This window comes from Dermacentor andersoni, chromosome 11 (assembly GCF_023375885.2).
Source record: "Dermacentor andersoni chromosome 11, qqDerAnde1_hic_scaffold, whole genome shotgun sequence".
NCBI classification, from domain to species: domain Eukaryota; kingdom Metazoa; phylum Arthropoda; class Arachnida; order Ixodida; family Ixodidae; genus Dermacentor; species Dermacentor andersoni.
Window position 1 is genome coordinate 109,725,606 of NC_092824.1, and position 18,379 is coordinate 109,743,984.

The 18,379-nt window shown below is 47.0% G+C and overlaps 2 protein-coding genes and 1 long non-coding RNA gene across 3 annotated transcripts in view; 1 reads left to right on the forward strand and 2 right to left on the reverse strand.

The window, feature by feature from the left end:
• Positions 1–4,652, reverse strand: part of LOC126539449 (vitellogenin-6-like) — a 50,022-nt gene extending 45,370 nt beyond the window's left edge. Inside the window, exon 1 of the mRNA XM_055075399.1 lies at positions 4,578–4,652. Within this exon, the coding sequence (XP_054931374.1) occupies positions 4,578–4,620 (43 nt within the window). The 5' untranslated portion in view covers positions 4,621–4,652. The remainder of the gene's footprint in view (positions 1–4,577) is intronic.
• Positions 1–17,050, forward strand: part of LOC129386931 (uncharacterized) — a 38,392-nt gene extending 21,342 nt beyond the window's left edge. The window contains exons 2-3 of the long non-coding RNA XR_008614258.1: positions 13,539–13,642; positions 16,963–17,050. This is a non-coding gene — a long non-coding RNA (uncharacterized lncRNA). The remainder of the gene's footprint in view (positions 1–13,538; positions 13,643–16,962) is intronic.
• LOC126539448 (vitellogenin-6-like) overlaps positions 13,747–18,379 on the reverse strand; it is a 41,829-nt gene continuing 37,196 nt past the window's right edge. The window contains exons 23-25 of the mRNA XM_050186284.3: positions 16,989–17,146; positions 15,593–15,832; positions 13,747–14,157 (exon numbers count right to left, since the gene is read on the reverse strand). Of these exons, the coding sequence (XP_050042241.1) occupies positions 13,993–14,157; positions 15,593–15,832; positions 16,989–17,146 (563 nt within the window). The 3' untranslated portion in view covers positions 13,747–13,992. The remainder of the gene's footprint in view (positions 14,158–15,592; positions 15,833–16,988; positions 17,147–18,379) is intronic.

Sequence of the window (18,379 nt, forward strand, 5' to 3'; positions counted from 1 at the left end):
TGTATACCTGGCCTATTGCAGTCAACTGATTTCTTATATATGAAATATGTGGTGTCCTAGACAAATCACAGTCGTTGATGACTCCAAGGAACCGGTGCTTCGCTTCGTGAGCAATTACTTGTCTATTTAGGCATATAACATATGGAGCCGTTGTTTTGCGTGTAAATGCGACTAATCGGCACTTTTCTGAGGAGAGTTCTAGGCCTTTCGAATGTAGGTAAGAAGACGTTTGTGTGACCGCCTTCTGCAGCATCTCTTGTATCTGTGGACGTGTCACGCCGGATGCCCAGATGCAGATATCATCTGCATAGATGGGTATATGGACCATCTTTGGCAATGTCCGACAAGGGCCAACAGTGCTATGTTGAAGAGCGCGACGCTTAACACTCTGCCTTGCGGCACACCTTTGTTGGTTAGATGGTGGAATGTCATTACATCATCGATGAGCGCGAAGAAGGCTCTGTCCTCCAAATAGCTTTGAATCCAGCGCAGTGCACGGCCACTAATGCCCCCATCAGTCAAAGCATCGACGATTGCTTGGGGGGCCACATTTTGATATGTGACTTTCACATTATCACATGCGCATTTGACATCAAGAAACATCGCCAGCGTTAATCGTTTCATGCTTTTATGTTGAATAGACGTTAGCAAATAAAGTACGTCATCGATGGATGACCGACCGCGCCGGAAGCCCGTCATTGCATTCGGATATGCCTCATTATGTTCTAAGCGCCATTCAAGGCGCGTCAACAGCATCCTTTCCATTAGTTTCCCAACGAAACTGGCAAGAGCGATGGGACTGACGGTACGACGCCAAGTTTAATGGACATTTAGACCTTCCACTCACAAGGAGTCAATCCTTCGACCCAGCATTCGTTGTATCTCTCCAATATCACTGTGGGATTTCTTGGCCAAGGTTTTCAGGTGCTTTGTATGTGACTCCGTCAGGCCCAGGCGACGATGACTTCCGACAAGTCGCCAGCGCAGCTTCTAGCTCCTCCATGGAGTACATGAGATCAATGGAAGAGTCCTGGGATGCCGCAACATCACGCGATGTTGATACATGCAATGATGGCAAGCCAGCGATTCTTGCGCAGAACTCCTCAGCAACGTCAATTTCACGTCGTCTTTGATGCAAGGAAGGAGGCTTAAAAGAGTGGTGCTGTTGAGGAAACTATTGTAGGCCACGCAGAGTTCTCAATATAATAAACAGAGGCTTCGAGGATCCGAAGACTCGCTAAAGGATTTCCATGAGATTCAACGTATCGATGTGACACTGGATTTTCTTTTGGATCCGCCTCGCCTCCTTCAGAGTGTGAATACACTTGGCGCGCCTGTATCTTCTTTCTGCACGTCGGCGAATCGCTCGAAGGCTTTACAATTCACCTTCGTATTCTGTATGCTTTGGAGAAGGCCTAAAAGTGAACACAGCCTTTTGCAGTGCATTTCGAATCTGATTCTCCAGGAATGACGGGTGGCCTTCTTGACATTCGTCTTCCATAAGCGACCTGAATTTCATCCAGTCTGTTCTACGGAAGGCAGTACACGGAGACTTGACTCCTCCATTGATATTCAAATAGGCAGGAACGTGATCACTTCCCTTGGTTTCTATGTCGGAGAACCACTTTAAACTGCTTCGAACACACCGAGAGAGCAAAGTCAAGTCCAGACAACTGCTGTAGGTCAGTTCCCGTAAATATGTCGGGCTGCCATCATTCAGACCACAAAGCTCTTGGTCCGAGGCAAACGCTACTAGTTTTGATCTCTTGGAGTACATCTTCAAACTCCCCCAGAGCGGGCGATGTGCGTTTAAATCTCCTCAAATAATCCACGAACCGGATGTTGCGGATAGCAAAGCACCCAGTCGTTGCGTGTAAAACGGCTGGTTGGAGAAGTATATACAGCGACAAGAACGAATGTAAGTTTCTTTGTTTTCGCAGTTAAACGCACGTATGGGTCGCCGCCGTGAGGCAAAACTGAATGTAGAACGTAAGTGAGTTCACACCGAGCATAAACTACGACCTTGCTGAGGACACTACACACCGTGGAGGAGAAAGTTGCATTGTCCGACAGCCGGATTGTAGTTTGAAAATGCGCTTCGCAGACGACGATGATGGGAAATTTGTTCGAGAAAATGAAAGGTCTAAAATCAGAAATTATTGATTTGAGGCCTTAAGCATTCTACTGAAAAAGTCATGATCCTTGGCAACTTTAGGGAACGAAAGCTGCAAATGAGCCATGATGCATTTCATGACTTGCAAGTACCGGATTCATCGCGTTCAGTATTTGCAGCGCGCTGCGAGATTTCGGGGTGTTCAAGTTCGTCAGTAATGCACGCATAACATTCATAAGTGATCTCAGCGTGGCAAGCATTCCAAGTCCTGGCCTTCTGCGTAGACTGCAGCGCCATTTGTACTTGGTGGATGAGTCGTGTCTCATGGTTGTGCGAGTTCACGTGTTTTTGGTAGTGGTGGCCATGCTTCACTTGAATCAGCTATGGTGGGCGTCCCTCTCTCATCTGCGCTGCTATTGCATGACGTCAGCGGTTGATGACCAGTATTCGCCGGATTGTGCGCTTCTTTAGAACTATCAGTGTGTTTTCTTGACTTGGGTGCCGGGAACGGCGGCGTCTCACTTTAGTTGTGGCTTCTTTAGTGTCGAATGGTCTGTAACGATCCCCTTCAAGATACTCTGTTCTTTTTTCTTGAACGGGCAACCTCTCGAAGTCGCATCCTGTGCACCCTTGCAGTTGGAGCACTTGAAGTCAGTTCCACAAGTGTCAGAGCTCTGTGAATCGGAACAGACAGCACTCACGTGTCCAATTCTCTGACGATTCCGACACTGTAGGGGCTTGGCGACGAAAGGTTGTACGGTGTGACGAAAAGGGCCGACCTTCACGTGCGATGGTAGGCAATCACCTTTTAAAAAGAGCTTCACGCAAGTTGATTTGCCAGTACCACGAACTTGTATTATTGTTATCGTTCTTATTGCTATTATTTGCCCATTTTGATCAAAACAACGACAAATAGCATTACCAAATTCGTGATCTTTAGGTACAATCTATTGTGTTTTCGCAAGTATTGTATTCGGGTTAGTATGTTACCTTCTGTATTTCTCAGTGCATACACCCCTACTTGCATTAGTGCCTGCACCGAAAGACGAACAGCGTCTCTGTATTGAGCGACTGGTGGAACGTGCTGTGGGCTGGATTGTGAAGCAGTGACGATCGAGAGAGAGAAAGAGATGCAAGCTTTAATAATACAGTGAACTCTCACTTGACTGAACTTCAAGGGACCGAAGGAAATAGTTCACTTAATTGAAAGTTCACTAAACTGAATGTTCACTAGACCAACATAAGACATGGCATACAGAGTCAAAAGTTTGAAGTGCGATGCTTGGAGCAAAAGACATGGCATCCATAGTGTTAGAAATGCGTGAAATGGAATTTGTACATATCAATGAAAAACACACCACGTGGTTCGTTTGTGTGCACACGCGGAACCGACGAGACTGGAAAGAAAGAGACGACCACCATGCCACGGGACTAGCCGGTCGGAAAAAAACACACACCACGTGCTTTGTCGTGTGACAGATCGCCGCTTTGCTCTGGCGGCGTTGTAAGCGCCAGCGATGTTACTTTGTTCATGACCTCCAAGATTACATGCTTGCTCGTTTTGTGTGGGTGATCTCGGAGGCCCTGCCTCGTTGCCGTTCGTTTTCCGCGCCGCCACTTTGCCCCAGGGGCGCTGTAGCGCCAGCCACGTTACATTGCCGCTGGAGCGGTGGTTTGATGAAGGCGGGCGTCGGTTGCGCCTGCAGTGCAGGGCAGTGCAAGCCTTGGTCCTCTGAGCGAGTACGTTAAACTGAAACATTGACTGTGCCGAAATTCGTTTAAGTGAAACATTTTTGCATAGAATCTATAAAAAAACTGCCGGAGATTTTTAAAAAGTTCGTTATTCTGAAATATTCGAGAAACCGACGTTCGTACAACTGAGAGTTTACTGTATACCGGAGACGTTAGCCTAACTAATCGCCTGGCATGCTTTCACCAGGTTCTGGGTAAAATCGTTAAGCTTACTGAAAAAATTAGTCAACTTGATTCTTCTCGCGCATTCTTTCAACACAAGGAATGTTATCATATCTGTAACATCAACATCGCATCTGCATAAAGTAAACGGGAAGTCTACAGCGCGTCACATAGCATTTAGGTTATTTGGATGTAACGTGAACATAATCAGCATTAATACAAGTATTCACTACACAGAAGAGGTTTCGCGCCTATCGATCGCTAGAATGAACATCCGCATAAACTTCTATAATTATATAATTATTATCACACGACCACCGATAGCCGCGACTTCGGTGGTCGCTGTAGACTTGACATTTCACGCCAGGAGCGTGAAATCAGCCATTATAAATTAAATACTGAGTATATCAGTGGCCGTAGACATATTTCTCGTGCGGTTTACTTAACCACATAGTAAGAAACGGCAAACACCTAAAATACTGACAAGGTGCGGTGCTGTTATGAGGATTTTTCCTAGGAGCTACGCTAAAACCGGGTAACGTCTACTCACCGGAGGCGGCCGCAACCAGCAGCAGTAACCATAGCACTCTCATGGTGGCAGTTCCCCAGCTCACGCCCACTCGAAGCGGAGCTGTCAGCCTCCACACGCTCTTTGGAGGTCTTAAATACCGGATTGCATTCGCTAGGGCGAGTGAGAGGGAGGGTAGCTGGACATTCGCGCTTTAATTCGCCGATCTGGCGAGAAGTGGCGGAGGCTACTGGAGGCTTCAGGATGCGTGAGGGAAAGAGAAAGCAGTTGGCTCCGCATACTCGGATTTCGAGCAGCCAAAATAACATCAGTGCAGCGAAAGCTCACTTGAGCAGGTCACTTTTCCTAAATCTGGGTTGGGGCTCCGATTTCTCGATTACAAACCGCGTTCTCTTCTCGAGTGTCTTCAGTGACAGTAGTAGCCTCTTCGGTTTCACGCATGTGGCGACTAGGAAGTCGCCCTTGGAACTCGTGTGATACGGAACATTGCGACGGCTGGCTGCCCTGCTTGTTGTGCTTAGAGTGTTTGTCTTGGATAGCGCGATAGCTAGCTGGCTGGTGCAAAAATAAAAATGCAACTGTATTTCAGACGCGTCTGCAGATAAATGGAATCCGGAGGGTTTTCAAAGGACGGGTGTCCGAATACGCTCGACGCGAATTTGGAGGCCTGCGGTGAAAAAGCTGCGAGTGCACCAGACAGAGGGCGAGTGTGGAATACACTGAGATATTGAGCGCGCGAGAGCAGCGAGTAAGCGAGTGCGTGCTCGTGCGCTACTGTGCCTCTATTTCTAGTTTTTGAGTTTTCTTGCTTGTCGCTGTAGAAATTTTTTCCGGTCTGCGCTGGGTGAGGCTCAGTGGTCACGCCCTAGAAAAATATACAGGAAGATAAAAGGAATCAGTTTTGCCCAAAGGCATTGAAAGCGATAGCTAGGTCTGCTGTTGCACTGAAGGCGTCTCATGACACTGGCGTCATAAGGAGCGTCGCCAACAGCCTTGGAGGCGTCACACTTCAATGGTGCCGGAGGCGAGACCCGAAGAAAAGTGGTCGGCGTTTCCTCCAATAAATGAAAAAGATTAGATTTGTTTACAAGGACGTTTACTGTCTGTTTCGCTCAGACCAGTGGGTGCACTTCACGATGCGGTATGCGCACGGCTTCTCGGCAGGAACGATCAGCGAGGAAAACTTGAGGTGGCGCTCTCTCGCAAGTTAGGCGATGGTGATTGCTTCGCTCATTCCGGCGTGATTGGCGGCCGCGTGCTTGTTCGAGTCACGAATGCAGAGAGCATTCAGCGTGCCAGATGTACTTTCCGGAGTGATGTTTCAGTTCCTTTCGGTTGAAATATCGACTACGGTTTGATATTTTAAACCGAATGGCTTGTGAAAATTTGTGGTTTGGGTAACACAAGCAATGTAGAGCTGCAGGAGTCTATATGCTGATCTCGCAGTTGATGCAGAGTTGCGCCGTGCCTGTCTGTAATTATTGTGAAACAAGAATTTTCCTAGTACAGCGTGTGAAATGTTGCGTGAGGGGTCGCTCATAGCATAATCATTACCTTATTAGTTGTAGCAGACACATAATGCATCTTATACAGAATAACAATTTTGGGATCAGGTGTGAACATTTAAAACTTGTATGTGAGACACATACTGCCTACGAAGCTTTCAGCAACCTTCTCATTGCTTTGGTGATTTGTTTTATTCATATATAGCATGGAAACAATGCATAAAAAGAACAGTTGGGTGCACATTTTGTGTGAAAGAATTTGCTGCAGCTTTCAGTGTTTTCTGAAACCGGCGATCGAAAAAAGAAGGCATTGTCGATGGCTATTAGCACGGCTGCGGTCATATGAAGTATAGGTGTCAAGAATACGTTAAGAAAATGACACTGGGAAAATTCGAGGTTAAGGTCAAAAACCGAGTCATTAAACGCGTTGCAATGTTTCACTGCGGCGTGCCGCTGCCTTAATTCGACGATATGGCATACTCCTCCCTCAGTGGAATCAACTTACTGTAGTTTACTGTAGCTGTCAGAACGCTGGCATGATGAAGAGCGTCAGCAGTGGCGATCGAAATTCCCTTCGTGCAGCCGCGCGCTTCAACGGGAACTAGGCGGTCTAGAACACAGCGCCCACGAAGCTATAAGCTATTTCAGGCCGGTGAACCTTCGAACCCATCGCCGATTGCTTCCAAAGGACACGCGCGGCCGGTCTCAGCCGTGACATGCGCACCCACGGCCGGAGTAGAAGGGGAGACACACGCTACCCTGACCCCCCCTCGCCCCCGTTCGTAAGTGCGCGAAAAGTAGACGCGCATGGTCCCCGTCTTCCTCTCTTGTGCGGGTGAGTAGGCGCCGCCTCACCTAGCAACTATCCTTCTCGGCTCACCATATCAAGGTTTAGCTCGCACCTACCCCATGTTAGGCGCGGATGTTATCGCACTTGGGCTTTATGCTTTGCACAACGGCGACGCTGTCACCGATGGCGACGACAATCGGAAGTTCGCCTGGGGCGTCCATATAATTGCAATAAAACAATTAAAAGAAAATTATGTGGTTTTACGTGCCAAAACCACTTTCTGATTATGAGGCACGCCATAGTGGAGGACTCCGGAAATTTCGACCACCTGGGGTTCTTAAATGCGCACCTAAATCTAAGTACACGGGTGTTTTCGCATTTGGCCCCCATCGAAATGCGGCCGCCGAGGCCGGGATTCAATCCCGCGACCTCGTGCCCAGCAGCCTAACACCATAGCCACGGATCAACCACGGCCGGTACAATAAAACAATCCTGGTAGAATCCTTTCTGGTAGATGAATGCCGAATGTAACAGAATGAAACAGCCCATCATATTGCGAAATTATTCAGTTCAGTGTAGCCGACTTCATCAGTTTTCTGTTACCGATATGGTCTCCACATCTCTGCAGCTCAACCCTCCCTGATTAATGTACGCTGTTGATGTCAATTCCTTTTCAATATTTAAACATAACCACGAGGGGAATTGGCCCCACAAATGAAAATTCAGGAGAATAATTCAATAAAAATGCATGAAATTTGGAATTAATGTTGGAGTACATGCTCCAGCCAAATTCCGTCCACTTAAAGGGTCCCTGAAATAGTCTGGGCAATTTTGTAGGTAGACACGTAGGGTACAGCAACAGTGAATCTGCGCCACAATTTAAGTGGAGAGTCTGATATTAAGAGGGATACGGACGATTACAAGTTAACCTTCTCCCTAGCCATGATTTTTGTCCTCGACTAGTTTACCGTTTGATCGGGGATAAGGTCCGCCTTCACTGGGTCTGCGTCATGATGGGCCTCTTTGATTTTCTACTGGCTACCCACGGGCTCCTAGAGCCAGCCAGGGCGCCTTCATTTTTTTCTCGGGTTGCTCTGCCCACCGGTTTGCGCTTGGCGGTTTTAGGCTACCCGCGAGCTGCCAGAATCGGCCAGGATGATTTTGTTTTGGCTGCACTATAGAAGTTCTCTGGCTAGCAGACGACAAATAGAGACGATGAACGCTCACTGCCATCTTTGTGGCGCCTTGACGAATTGCAAGGTGGGCGCTTGAGGACTTTTACCTCGCTCAGCCAACCGGCTACGGTAACCTTCGGATTGCTATAAACTTCTAGCGTTATCTTTGCAAAGTTCTAACGCACCCTTCCACCTTCCGAGGTGGTACCATACGAGTGGCGGCGAGCCATTTGAAGCTTTCTCTTATTGCAATAGCAACTATATGAACACTCCCGGCGCATTTTTGCCGTTGTCGTCGGCGTCGCCGTGATGTTGCGTGTAAAGTACAAGGGCGATAACACCATCGCCGCACGTCGTGAGCTGCATGTGCGAGTAGAAACATGCGAGGGAAGCCGACGATCGCGGCTCACTCGGGTGCGCGCGACGGAGAAAGCGGAGAGCAGACGCGCCGTGTTCCGTCATGCGAAAGGCAGTGGGGGGATGGGAGGGAGGGTGTTGGGGGTGGCGGCGTTGTTCTCCCGCAGCAACTGTGCATTTCGCGACTGGGAACAAGGGGAACTGACGATCGCGGCTGAATCTCTCGCGCGATATATGGAGGAAAGCGGGGAGGCAGCGCGGGAGGTAGAAGGTGGCGGCTTCGACTCCGCTAACAAGTGCGCACTTTGCATGGCCGCACACGGTCGCGTGCGCTGTATCTAGAAAGGGATGTGCAACCGGCTCATAACTTTGTTCGCACTGTGTTCTAGCCGCTATTGCGTTGAAGCCCGATATACGGCAAGAAGGTCACACCAGCCCTTTGACAGCGAGCGAGCGCGCTCATCGAGGGTGATGCCTACCTATTTGCTTGTGCGCGCTTACACCATGCTTCCTAATTGAGTTATGAAGCGAATGTTTCCAACTTTATACGGCCCATAAAAATACTATCCTTACCTCCTATAGCTTTCTACTAATTTCTAATCGCAATCGATACTTTGCCTTGCGGGTGAAACTGCGACTTTTATGTGTGTGTGTGTGTGTGTGTGTGTGTGTGTGTGCGTGCGTGTGTGTGTGTGTGTGTGTGTGTGTGTGTGTGTGTGTGTGTGTGTGTGTGTGTGTGTGTGTGTGTGTGTGTGTGTGTGTGTGTGTGTGTGTGTGTGTGTGTGTGTGTGTGTGTGTGTGTGAGTGTGTGTGTGTGTGTGTGTGTGTGTGTGTGTGTGTCGTGAAGGATTGTTCCAGGTGGTGAACACACGAGACGCGCTAACTATCATGTGTGGAAGCTATTTGCATCGTGTTCTGCGCAAGTTGTAGTCCGCAAAGTTGTCGACGATCATTCTCACACATTGTGGTACCTTTTCGGTTCATCTTTCTCTGGTCGTATCTCTTTTCATATTCCCCTTGTATATGCGGTGATATCTCCTTTTTCAGCAGTTAGTGGAGGCGTCGCAGTTGACCCGTGTTCGCTCTGTCTCTCGAAACCGATGTGTTCTAACTATATAGTCCATTGATGTTAAAGGAATGCACTTGTTCAGTAATGGCCAGACGTATACATTAGCTTATTGCTGCCATGATGGACCGATGATATTTTTTGTGTGAAGCACAATGCTGGTCACAAGCGGCATGCATTTGCACCTGCCAACCGCAGCCCCAGTTCCTTCGGCACAGGGTCAGAAAATGAACACCATCAAGCGGAGCAAGCTTTTTTAAATCGCATTCAAGCGTGTAGGCCCGGAATTGTACGCGTATAAGACGTACCTGATATCCTGCTTCTTCGTGCCTTGTAAAATGATGACAAAATGCCAACTCATCAATGTCGCCGGCGGCCGAGGTGATCGCCGCGAGCAGGCATCCTCGACCGATCACTTATGTGCGATTTCGTGTCTTGGCATCGGACGCATTGGAGGCCGTTTGTTGCGCTGTGCAAAGTGAGGTGCCCAGCGCGCGTCCAGCGCTGAGTCGCGTGAGATTTCGTAAAGGTGATGGTATTTCCGAACGCAACTATATATCTTGAAGCTGGCAACGCATAAATGCGTCGACTACGTCGAGCACGCGCTGGCCATGCCGGCCGCTGCCATGTTACGTAGCAGGTTTACGTCTGAGCGCAGACAGCTGTCCCGGCGTTCGTTTTCGTAAACTTCGAGCAGCGTTGGGTTGTCTTGGGATCCCCACTTGTCCCCACCCACGCGACATCCTATCAGGCCAGAAGTAGCTGGCTGCTGGCGCGCGCAGCCAGAACTTCGAAAATCGAAGAAGCCCAGTTATGTGACATTGTGTCGCCTACTTCGAGCGTCTTGGAATCAGCGCGCGAAGCCTCTCCAACCTTTCTGCTAGCCGCCTGACCATCGATCCCGAGCGAGATCTTTACAAACAGCGTGCTTTGCGAGCGTTCTGTCGCAGTGCCGAGCGCGTCCTTTATTCAGGTAAACGCAGGCGAGAGCGAGAAGAGAGAAAAAAAACATACTTTATTTTCATGTTGGGTGGTGTGGTGGAAAGGCCCTCAGTGCAGAGCCTCACTCGCGGCATTCTTAAGTGCAGCACTGATAAACGCCGCAAGGTACCGTTGGTCGTCGCCGCTGGTTGCTTCTGCCAGCCACCTGGCACGGGGTTTAAGGGAAAGATTTGTAGGGGCAGGCAGGGCAGGTTGGGGTGGTCCACAGGACCAGAGGATATGGGATGTGTTCGGGTTTTCGCCAGAGTACCGGCAGGGTGGGGGATCTTCAAGTAAGAGGCCATGGAGGAGGTACATTCGCGCTGGTGTAGGGAGTGTTTCAGTCTGGGCCTGACGAATCAGTAGACCCTGTTCACGGGTGAGCACTTTGCTGAGCTTGGGGAACTTGCGCCTTGCCTCTTGATATGGCCGCAGAAGCAGGGGAGCCCACCTTTTTGTCTGGGCTGGTCGCAGAATGCGGGGTGCCTGGTTCAAAGTCTCGCAGGCGAGCTGATTAGCGCTCTCATTTCCCGGCAGCCCGTCATGAGCAGGTATCCAGATGATTTCTAAAGGACCCTGAAGGTGCTATCTGGGAGTTTCGGCGGATGAACGGAAGCGTCAACTAAAGCCCCTCCATCCTACTGCCGCTGTGATGACGAAGCTTTCGCACAAACGTGAGCGGCGTGCGTGGTGCAGCCACCTGGTGGCGCAGAGCATAACCTGCGAGACGAAGAGCTAATATTGCTGCAACCAAGTGCTCAGTACGACTCGGTATACGCTTGTACGACATCGTGAGGACAATTTCAGGGTCCCTTTAACTTCTTTCTCTACACTCGGCTGCTTTTGATGCCGGCTTTTTCAATTATCTGTAGCTAAATTCTTCAATTTTCCGTTGCCGACTTATTCAATTTTTGCTTCTTGTTCTTGCTCGTCCATCCGGGTACCCACCGAGTGGCTCATACCCATTCAGGGTGATTCGCCAAGAACTTTCACATACCGCCTGTCACATGGCCAAGTTGTCACATGGCCAATGGTCAAGTTGTCTTTTCGACATCCCCCAAAGCGCAAGAATTCCCAAAGAGTGCTCAATGCAATAATAATTACTGAACACTCCTCTCCTACCAATTTCTATGCCTTATGTGTTACGTGTAGGTAGTTTTCCCGCTATTGTCGGTGAACTGTAATGTAATGTAATGTTATGCAACGAACTGTAATGTAACGGTCAAGTAATGAACTGTAAATGTTTAACCTGCGCGAGTTAATTCCGCCTTATCTAGAAAACTACTTATTCAAGCGTTCACTGCTGCCGTTATCCGCAACGTTTCCCAGAGTTCTACAACCACTGTACAAGACATCAAACTCAAGGTCATGGAGAACGAGAGGAATGTTAAGTGTAATGTTCGCGAAACTTTCATGTTGCTGCCTTAGTTGGAAATGTTGCAGAGAGTTGCTGAACTCTTGTATCTTCACCATTTTCATTCGTTATACGAGGTTCCTATAGTTGGTTTGCCTGGTGTATTCTCGGTGAATTAAACTAGGCACCATAATTATATTTTCCTAAAATAAGGGACACAGCATGGCTAATCTACAGGGAAAGTTCAAAAGGTGTCGTTTTATTACGGCTTTTAGAATAATTTATATGTGTAGGAGCTCTGATGCGGTGTGAGCGTGTGATAAGAGCGGCGCAATATTTTGCCCGCTGCACAAGCAGAAATACAAATGCCACCGAAATTGAATTTGCCTAACATGGGGGCAATGCTATGAAAACTTTGTGTGCGAAGTTTAATGCGTGTGCATCATGTGCAGTCTTCGTAAAAAAATTTTTATGCAAGTGCTCGAAAGCACTCTATGGCCATTGTACGTTGTAGTTTGCAGTTCTGCGAGAGGGAATTACGTTTTACCATGTTTATATTTGGCGAAAATAAGGGCCACGTTCAGGGTTATGCGCAAGCTAAGTGTCTTGAATAAATGCGGCTTTAAAAAATCAAGATTCAAGTGCTCCAGCGCGTTATATGAAAGCTTTAGGAGGGGCGCAAGATTTAGCCCGCTGCCCTGGCAGAACTAGGTATAACCACAAAAATGTAACTTCAGATAAATGGGGAGAACGCAATCGCAAACATACTTGCGAAGTTAAAAGCACGTGGATCAAATATAGCGTCTGCAAAAAAAGAAAGGTGAAGCTAAGCGTCAGAAGCTGTAACATGGCCGTTGTCAACTACGCATCGCAATGACACGAGATAACTCTATGTTAACCGAAGTATATATGTAGTCGAAATTGGGTCAGGTTAAGTGCAACGTGTGCCGAAACATGAACTTTCCTCGCTTAATTAGAAACGTAGAAAATATTAACTGCACCTTCGCTTTCCCTCTTTCTTTAATGCAATTTGCAATGTTCGTAGTTAGTTTTCTCTGTGTCCTCGGTGATGTGTACCGGGTGCCTTGTTTATATTTGTCATAAATGAGGGGTAGGTTTTGGGCAATATCAAGGCGAAGTTCAAAGTCTGTGGTCTAATTATCGCCTGAACTCTTAATGCGTATGCAAGTGATATGTGTCGTTATAAGTGTGCTTTACGAACAAAGCCGAATTAATCTCGCTGCCGGGAGAGAACTGGGAACGCAACCCACATCAAGTTTAGCAAGAAAGGGGCGGGGGAATATGGCTAATGTTCTGGTCAAGTAACATGGGTGTGAATGAATGAGCTGCCTTTGCAGAAATTTTCTAATAACCACTCGAAAACTTTATATGTGGGCAAGGGTTCAAGCGGGCCAATCAGATGTGGAATATTGTTTTAAGTATGTTATTCACTTAAAGGCTACTTAAATTCTTGCAACTGCTCGAAAGAAGCAACTTCACTGGGAACATAGGGTTGAGATCCTGTAAGGTTACGAAAGTCTGCGGCCTTTTCTGATTGATTGACTGATTGAATGATTATATGATTCACTAATAAATAATTATTTATTTGATGAGTCTTTCCTCTATTCATCCGTTTCTGCGAGCCTTTAATATTCAGTGATGTCCTGTGTTGTAAGCGGTGGGTAGGTAACCAGTATAGGCGAGGGCGCCGGCATGCTTAGAGAAGGTTTCGAACATTTTTTCTTTTATTGCAGATTTCTCAAACCAGCGACACTTACCAGATTTAGCCCACTGTAGTTGATGGCAGCGTCACATGTTCTCTCGGGAATGGCTCTCTCTGTCGAGGTTGACTCATCAGGTAAGCACGATAACTAATATTTGGACGTTAGGCTAAATTCGACGCTACGTTGATAGACAGTTCTGACAATATTTCACGTGCTTTCTAAAAATGAACACTGAATGACCAGTTTTTCACTTCTTCCTTTATTGCCTTTTTTTTACATAATACATAGATGGTGGACTAACGCGATTGCATTTTGGTGAAAGTTTAGCAGCTGAGAGCTATCCCCCGTTAACCCCATTAGAGAAAGCTAGAAGGCACCACTTCTTTCTAGTTCGGCTCTCTGCATCTTAATCTTAGGAGTTTGCTGTAAGTGTGCTCGTTGTAATGGTGTGATGTTCGATTTCAGCGTTCGCCGCCAAGGGCAGTTAGTGTGCCGGCGGGTGGCAGTCCGCGCTGGGTACAACATAGCTCTTGGCGAACTCGAGCGTGTTGTTGTACAGGTGGCCATCGGGGCCGGAGAGCTCGTGGTTCTTGTCCAGGTTGTAGTCACCACACAAGCCGCACAGCTTTCCACGGTAGAACGTAGCCACCTGAAAAAATAAGAACGAAGGATAACGTTTACCAGCGTTCCATAGCCTTCCATAGCCTTCGATCAAAGGTCAAGTCGAAGCAGGCGCTATAGAATATGAATCTTTCAGCGCAAACATTAAATTGTTCATGTGGGTTAAGATGAATTAACTTGAATGAATTCCAAATATTATTTTTCAAAACCAGGTTCAGTAATCACAAAATGTATCTTCTGTAAATGCCGCTCAAGATATGATTCTCGTCACGAGTGAACACCTTGTAATCGGGGGCCGACGGGAACTATGAGGTCCCGAGGAACCGCCGCGTTTGCTCACATCTATGACATTGTGCTGCTGAGCTTGAAGGCTCAGGTTCGAATCCCAGAAGCAGCAGACACATTCCGGTGGGTCCAAAACTGACAAAAGTTTGCACATCGCGTTTTTGCTTCGCGCTCATTTACCCTATATAGGTGCATGGTCATCAAAAGTATTCTGAAGACCACTCGACGAGGACATCTGTTATGGCTGCTCTGTTCCTATGGTGCGTAAAACCACATCGATCAATGTCAGGTGCCCTTTTATCTGCTATTCGCGAAGAAAATGTTCTCAAGTTCGTGAACTCTTCGCTTGTCATACGTGTTCATCAAAAATATTCGAGGCCTTAGTTACCCTTGGTACATCTTTAACTTCGAGCACATTCAGTTATAGCAAACAGATCGCGCCTTGCTTATTCCTCGCTTGTTCCACGGCACATTTAGATATACAGTTTGCGCCTAAGGCAATTCCTGCAACGCGGCATGTTTAGGAAGGTGGCCATAGCAGGGATGTGGTCAGTTAGACTATTGGTGGCGGTCGCCTTACAAAGGACACTTCACTCTGTCGACGACAATGTCCGAGTGTACCGTGAGTGGTCATAATTACCTGCTTTAAATATACGAAGCAACCGTAAATTGCAACTACTCCATTCCAGTTTGGATTCGGAAAATTGGATATCTATAGGCACAACACCTAGACCACTTCAGTCGGGGTGGCGCATGCCGCAAATACTCAATTATAAAGCCAAATGATGTACGGGTGACAGTTTAAGAAAACATTATTCTTTTCACGCACCTATGCGCAAACAAGGGCTGCATTTCAACGTGCTATCCGATAAGAGTACTTCAAGAATACAAAGAGAGCAGAACACCAGGCCGTTGAAAAACCTGAAATTGAAAGAAGACTTACTCTCCCCTAGAGTACCGTTTCAACTGTGCCTCTCAATACATGAAATTAAATATAGAAAAACAAAAAATAGTCGGCAACCGGTGGTTCTCCGACGCCGATATAGCAGTCGCAATGGGCGCTCAGAGTGTTGCTCGTTTTTTGTACGAGTTCTAGTTATTGAAGGTCAGCTAAACCTAGATGCTTTCTCAGATTATAATATCCTGGTTGTTAAGAGAAAAACGATTGCCTTACTAACCTCGACCACGAGCATGTTCCCGCCGAATCCCAAGTGGAGGCCGTAAGACTCGGAGTCCAGCTTGTACCACTTTGTGGCCTCCTTCTTGATCCTGAACAGCTCAACGTCGTGAGAGGTGTGGCTGTAGGGATGCTCGGCCGCGATGTCTACTTTGTTGCCGTCAACGCGCACCACCAGACCGGATTCACCGTCCAGTGGCAGGATCTCGATCATTGTGGTGTCGATGAACAACTTCACCGCCTGCATTCGATTGCATAAAGAGAGAATAGATTCGATTAATTGCATTTGGGATGATACACCGTTAATCAGCAGCAGACGTGATTAGGCTGTGGTCGATAGCATTTCGATGTCTTCATGATATTGCCGGCCTATAGTATGCTATATATAGGTTGATGGTTTCAAAACGACATGTCAATGGCTGCCCTATTTAGACATTTGGATGTTGTTCCGTCGTCTTTGAGCAGCCAATAAACGATTAGAATTCCAGTATTTGATGCCTAACGCGAAGCTTTGAACTTCTTATTACTCGTATGCAACTTAAAGTACAGTTTTATACAGTGGAGGCGCTCACGTTTGACTGGGTTGCGTTTCAATACCGATCGAGTATTTACCCAGGAAGCTTAGACAATAGCCGAGTTTAAAGGAAATAACTCAACTAACAGTCATGCGGGACAACCAGGAGGCATATAAGCTAATATGACTCCGGGGGAAACAAATTGCGTCTTTCGTTCAACGCGGACTGATTGTTCACGCAGCTGCATGTGTTGTTTCAATCGATAGAGGTTGCTTCTCGCGTAAATCGCAATTGACGCGCATTGACAACATGACACGCTTGGCGAAAAACGATTAAGCATGCTCTGACAACAGTGCATGGACTGAATATTAGTGACGTCCAAAACTCAAAGGTGAGCTCCTCAACACAAAACTGGCTATTAACCAGACACAACCATACATCTGCGCGGATACTCATCAGTGCTTATCAATCCTTAATGGCCCAGCCTCTCAGGCAATGAAATAGGTTGATTTAGCAGCCTCACCGCCATAGTGATGAAAAGTAGCCGTACAAGGGATTCCAAAGTTGCGCTTCCACAAAGAAAGTTGTCTTCCCCTTGTCTTACACTGACAAAGACAGGTCCATTGCCGTAACTTGGCTCCTGACTTAGGCGTCTATTGTTCGGTTAGTATAATGACTTGAAGTCTTCATCTCCCTGCGGCATTTTGGACTTCACTGTCAAAGACACGAATGTGACGCGGATGGCGGTAAAAGATGTGTAATTAAGAATATATGATGTTCCCTGCTGAATCTTACTTCGAGAGATGGCTTATCGACGAGCAGCTAACGCGAATTAATGAATTGTGCTCGCGTTTAGGTTGGCCGCTGGGGCCGAACCCTCACCTTGGTGAGCGTCGGGTTGTTCGTGGCGCGAGCCAGGACCAGGAACCTCTTGTTGGGCGAGCAATCGCGGGCGACCACTTTGTAGCAGTCTGTCTCGGGCAGGTGGACCACGGTGCCATCGAAAGTGCGCACGCTGTGAGACTGAAGGTCGCAGTACTCTGAAGCGGAAAAAAGGTTTGACGGTGCTGTGAGATATGTAAATATTGACCAAAAAGGCCCATGAAACTAGAAATAAGAGAGAATACAAAGTAAATAAACGCGCTGCATGTCTGTGGATAAAAGAAGAAAACAAAGGCGTGTCGACCAAAGAAAACGCGAAAGATCGACCTTCCTGCTATATGTATTAATATATGCTGAACTTGGGACAATAAGCATGGTGATATGTTGCATAATTGCATGATAATATTGCATTGTGCAAATTATTCTTTCATTGTCAGATCTTATTTGTTTCTGGACTTTCGATTTCTGTTATTCACTTCAATTTTGTTGATTCGTTTCGTTTACACACTTGTGGAGTGTCCTCCAATATGGAAGGAAGCACCAGATTTATGTTGAAAGCCGGTAAATTTCCTAGTATTTGCTTTTAATGCAGTAACGTCGCATGTGCAGGTTTTCTCAACAGGAGCAATACATAACAAATAACTGTGAGTCAGGTTCTGAGTTGCACGTTAGCAGGAATAGGTTGAATACAGAGGAGGTGTTCCCTTTCATATTGGACGAGAGTGTACTACGACGTTGTCTTCTTTCGCGTCGAGTTTGGTTGATACACCTTTCTTTTTTTTTGACAAGGAGGCTAAGGGATATTATCCGGGAGAGAGTGCAATCCATGTTGTCATGTGGGTGAATTTTTACTAAATTGATGGTAATTGAGTCGGTACTTTTGATCCTGCCTACTCGATCGGTCACCAATTCTGTATTTTTGTCTTGTTGAGGCATACAGTCTGGTACCTTTTGGGACTCACTACGACCTTGCAATGCAACAAAATTGCTCGTTTTTGTAATGGGTTGCATATATAGATAGCCATATCCCAGACAGGCAGAACCCGCATGAAGTCGGCGCAGAAGACTTTGTCTTCAAAACTTCAGGCAAAAAGAGTAGGTGCAATATACTGCACTTTTGCGCTTCGTCACTGCTTGCTGGTTTAGGAAGGAATATTTACCAACTAATGTTTAAGGTATTGTCGGCCTTTTTGCTTGTATAATACTTTGCAGAAGCGCCACCTCAATTCCGTGGCTTCGCAAAGTGCCTCATGTTTATGTTGAAAAAGTATAGCATTCTTTTTTAGCATTGAAAACGCCTTGCAAACAACACAGGCAGCTTATGCGCAAATGATTTCAGCTATCGCGTTGTCTTTGTCCTTTTCCATTGTGCGTAGCACCATTTCGACATA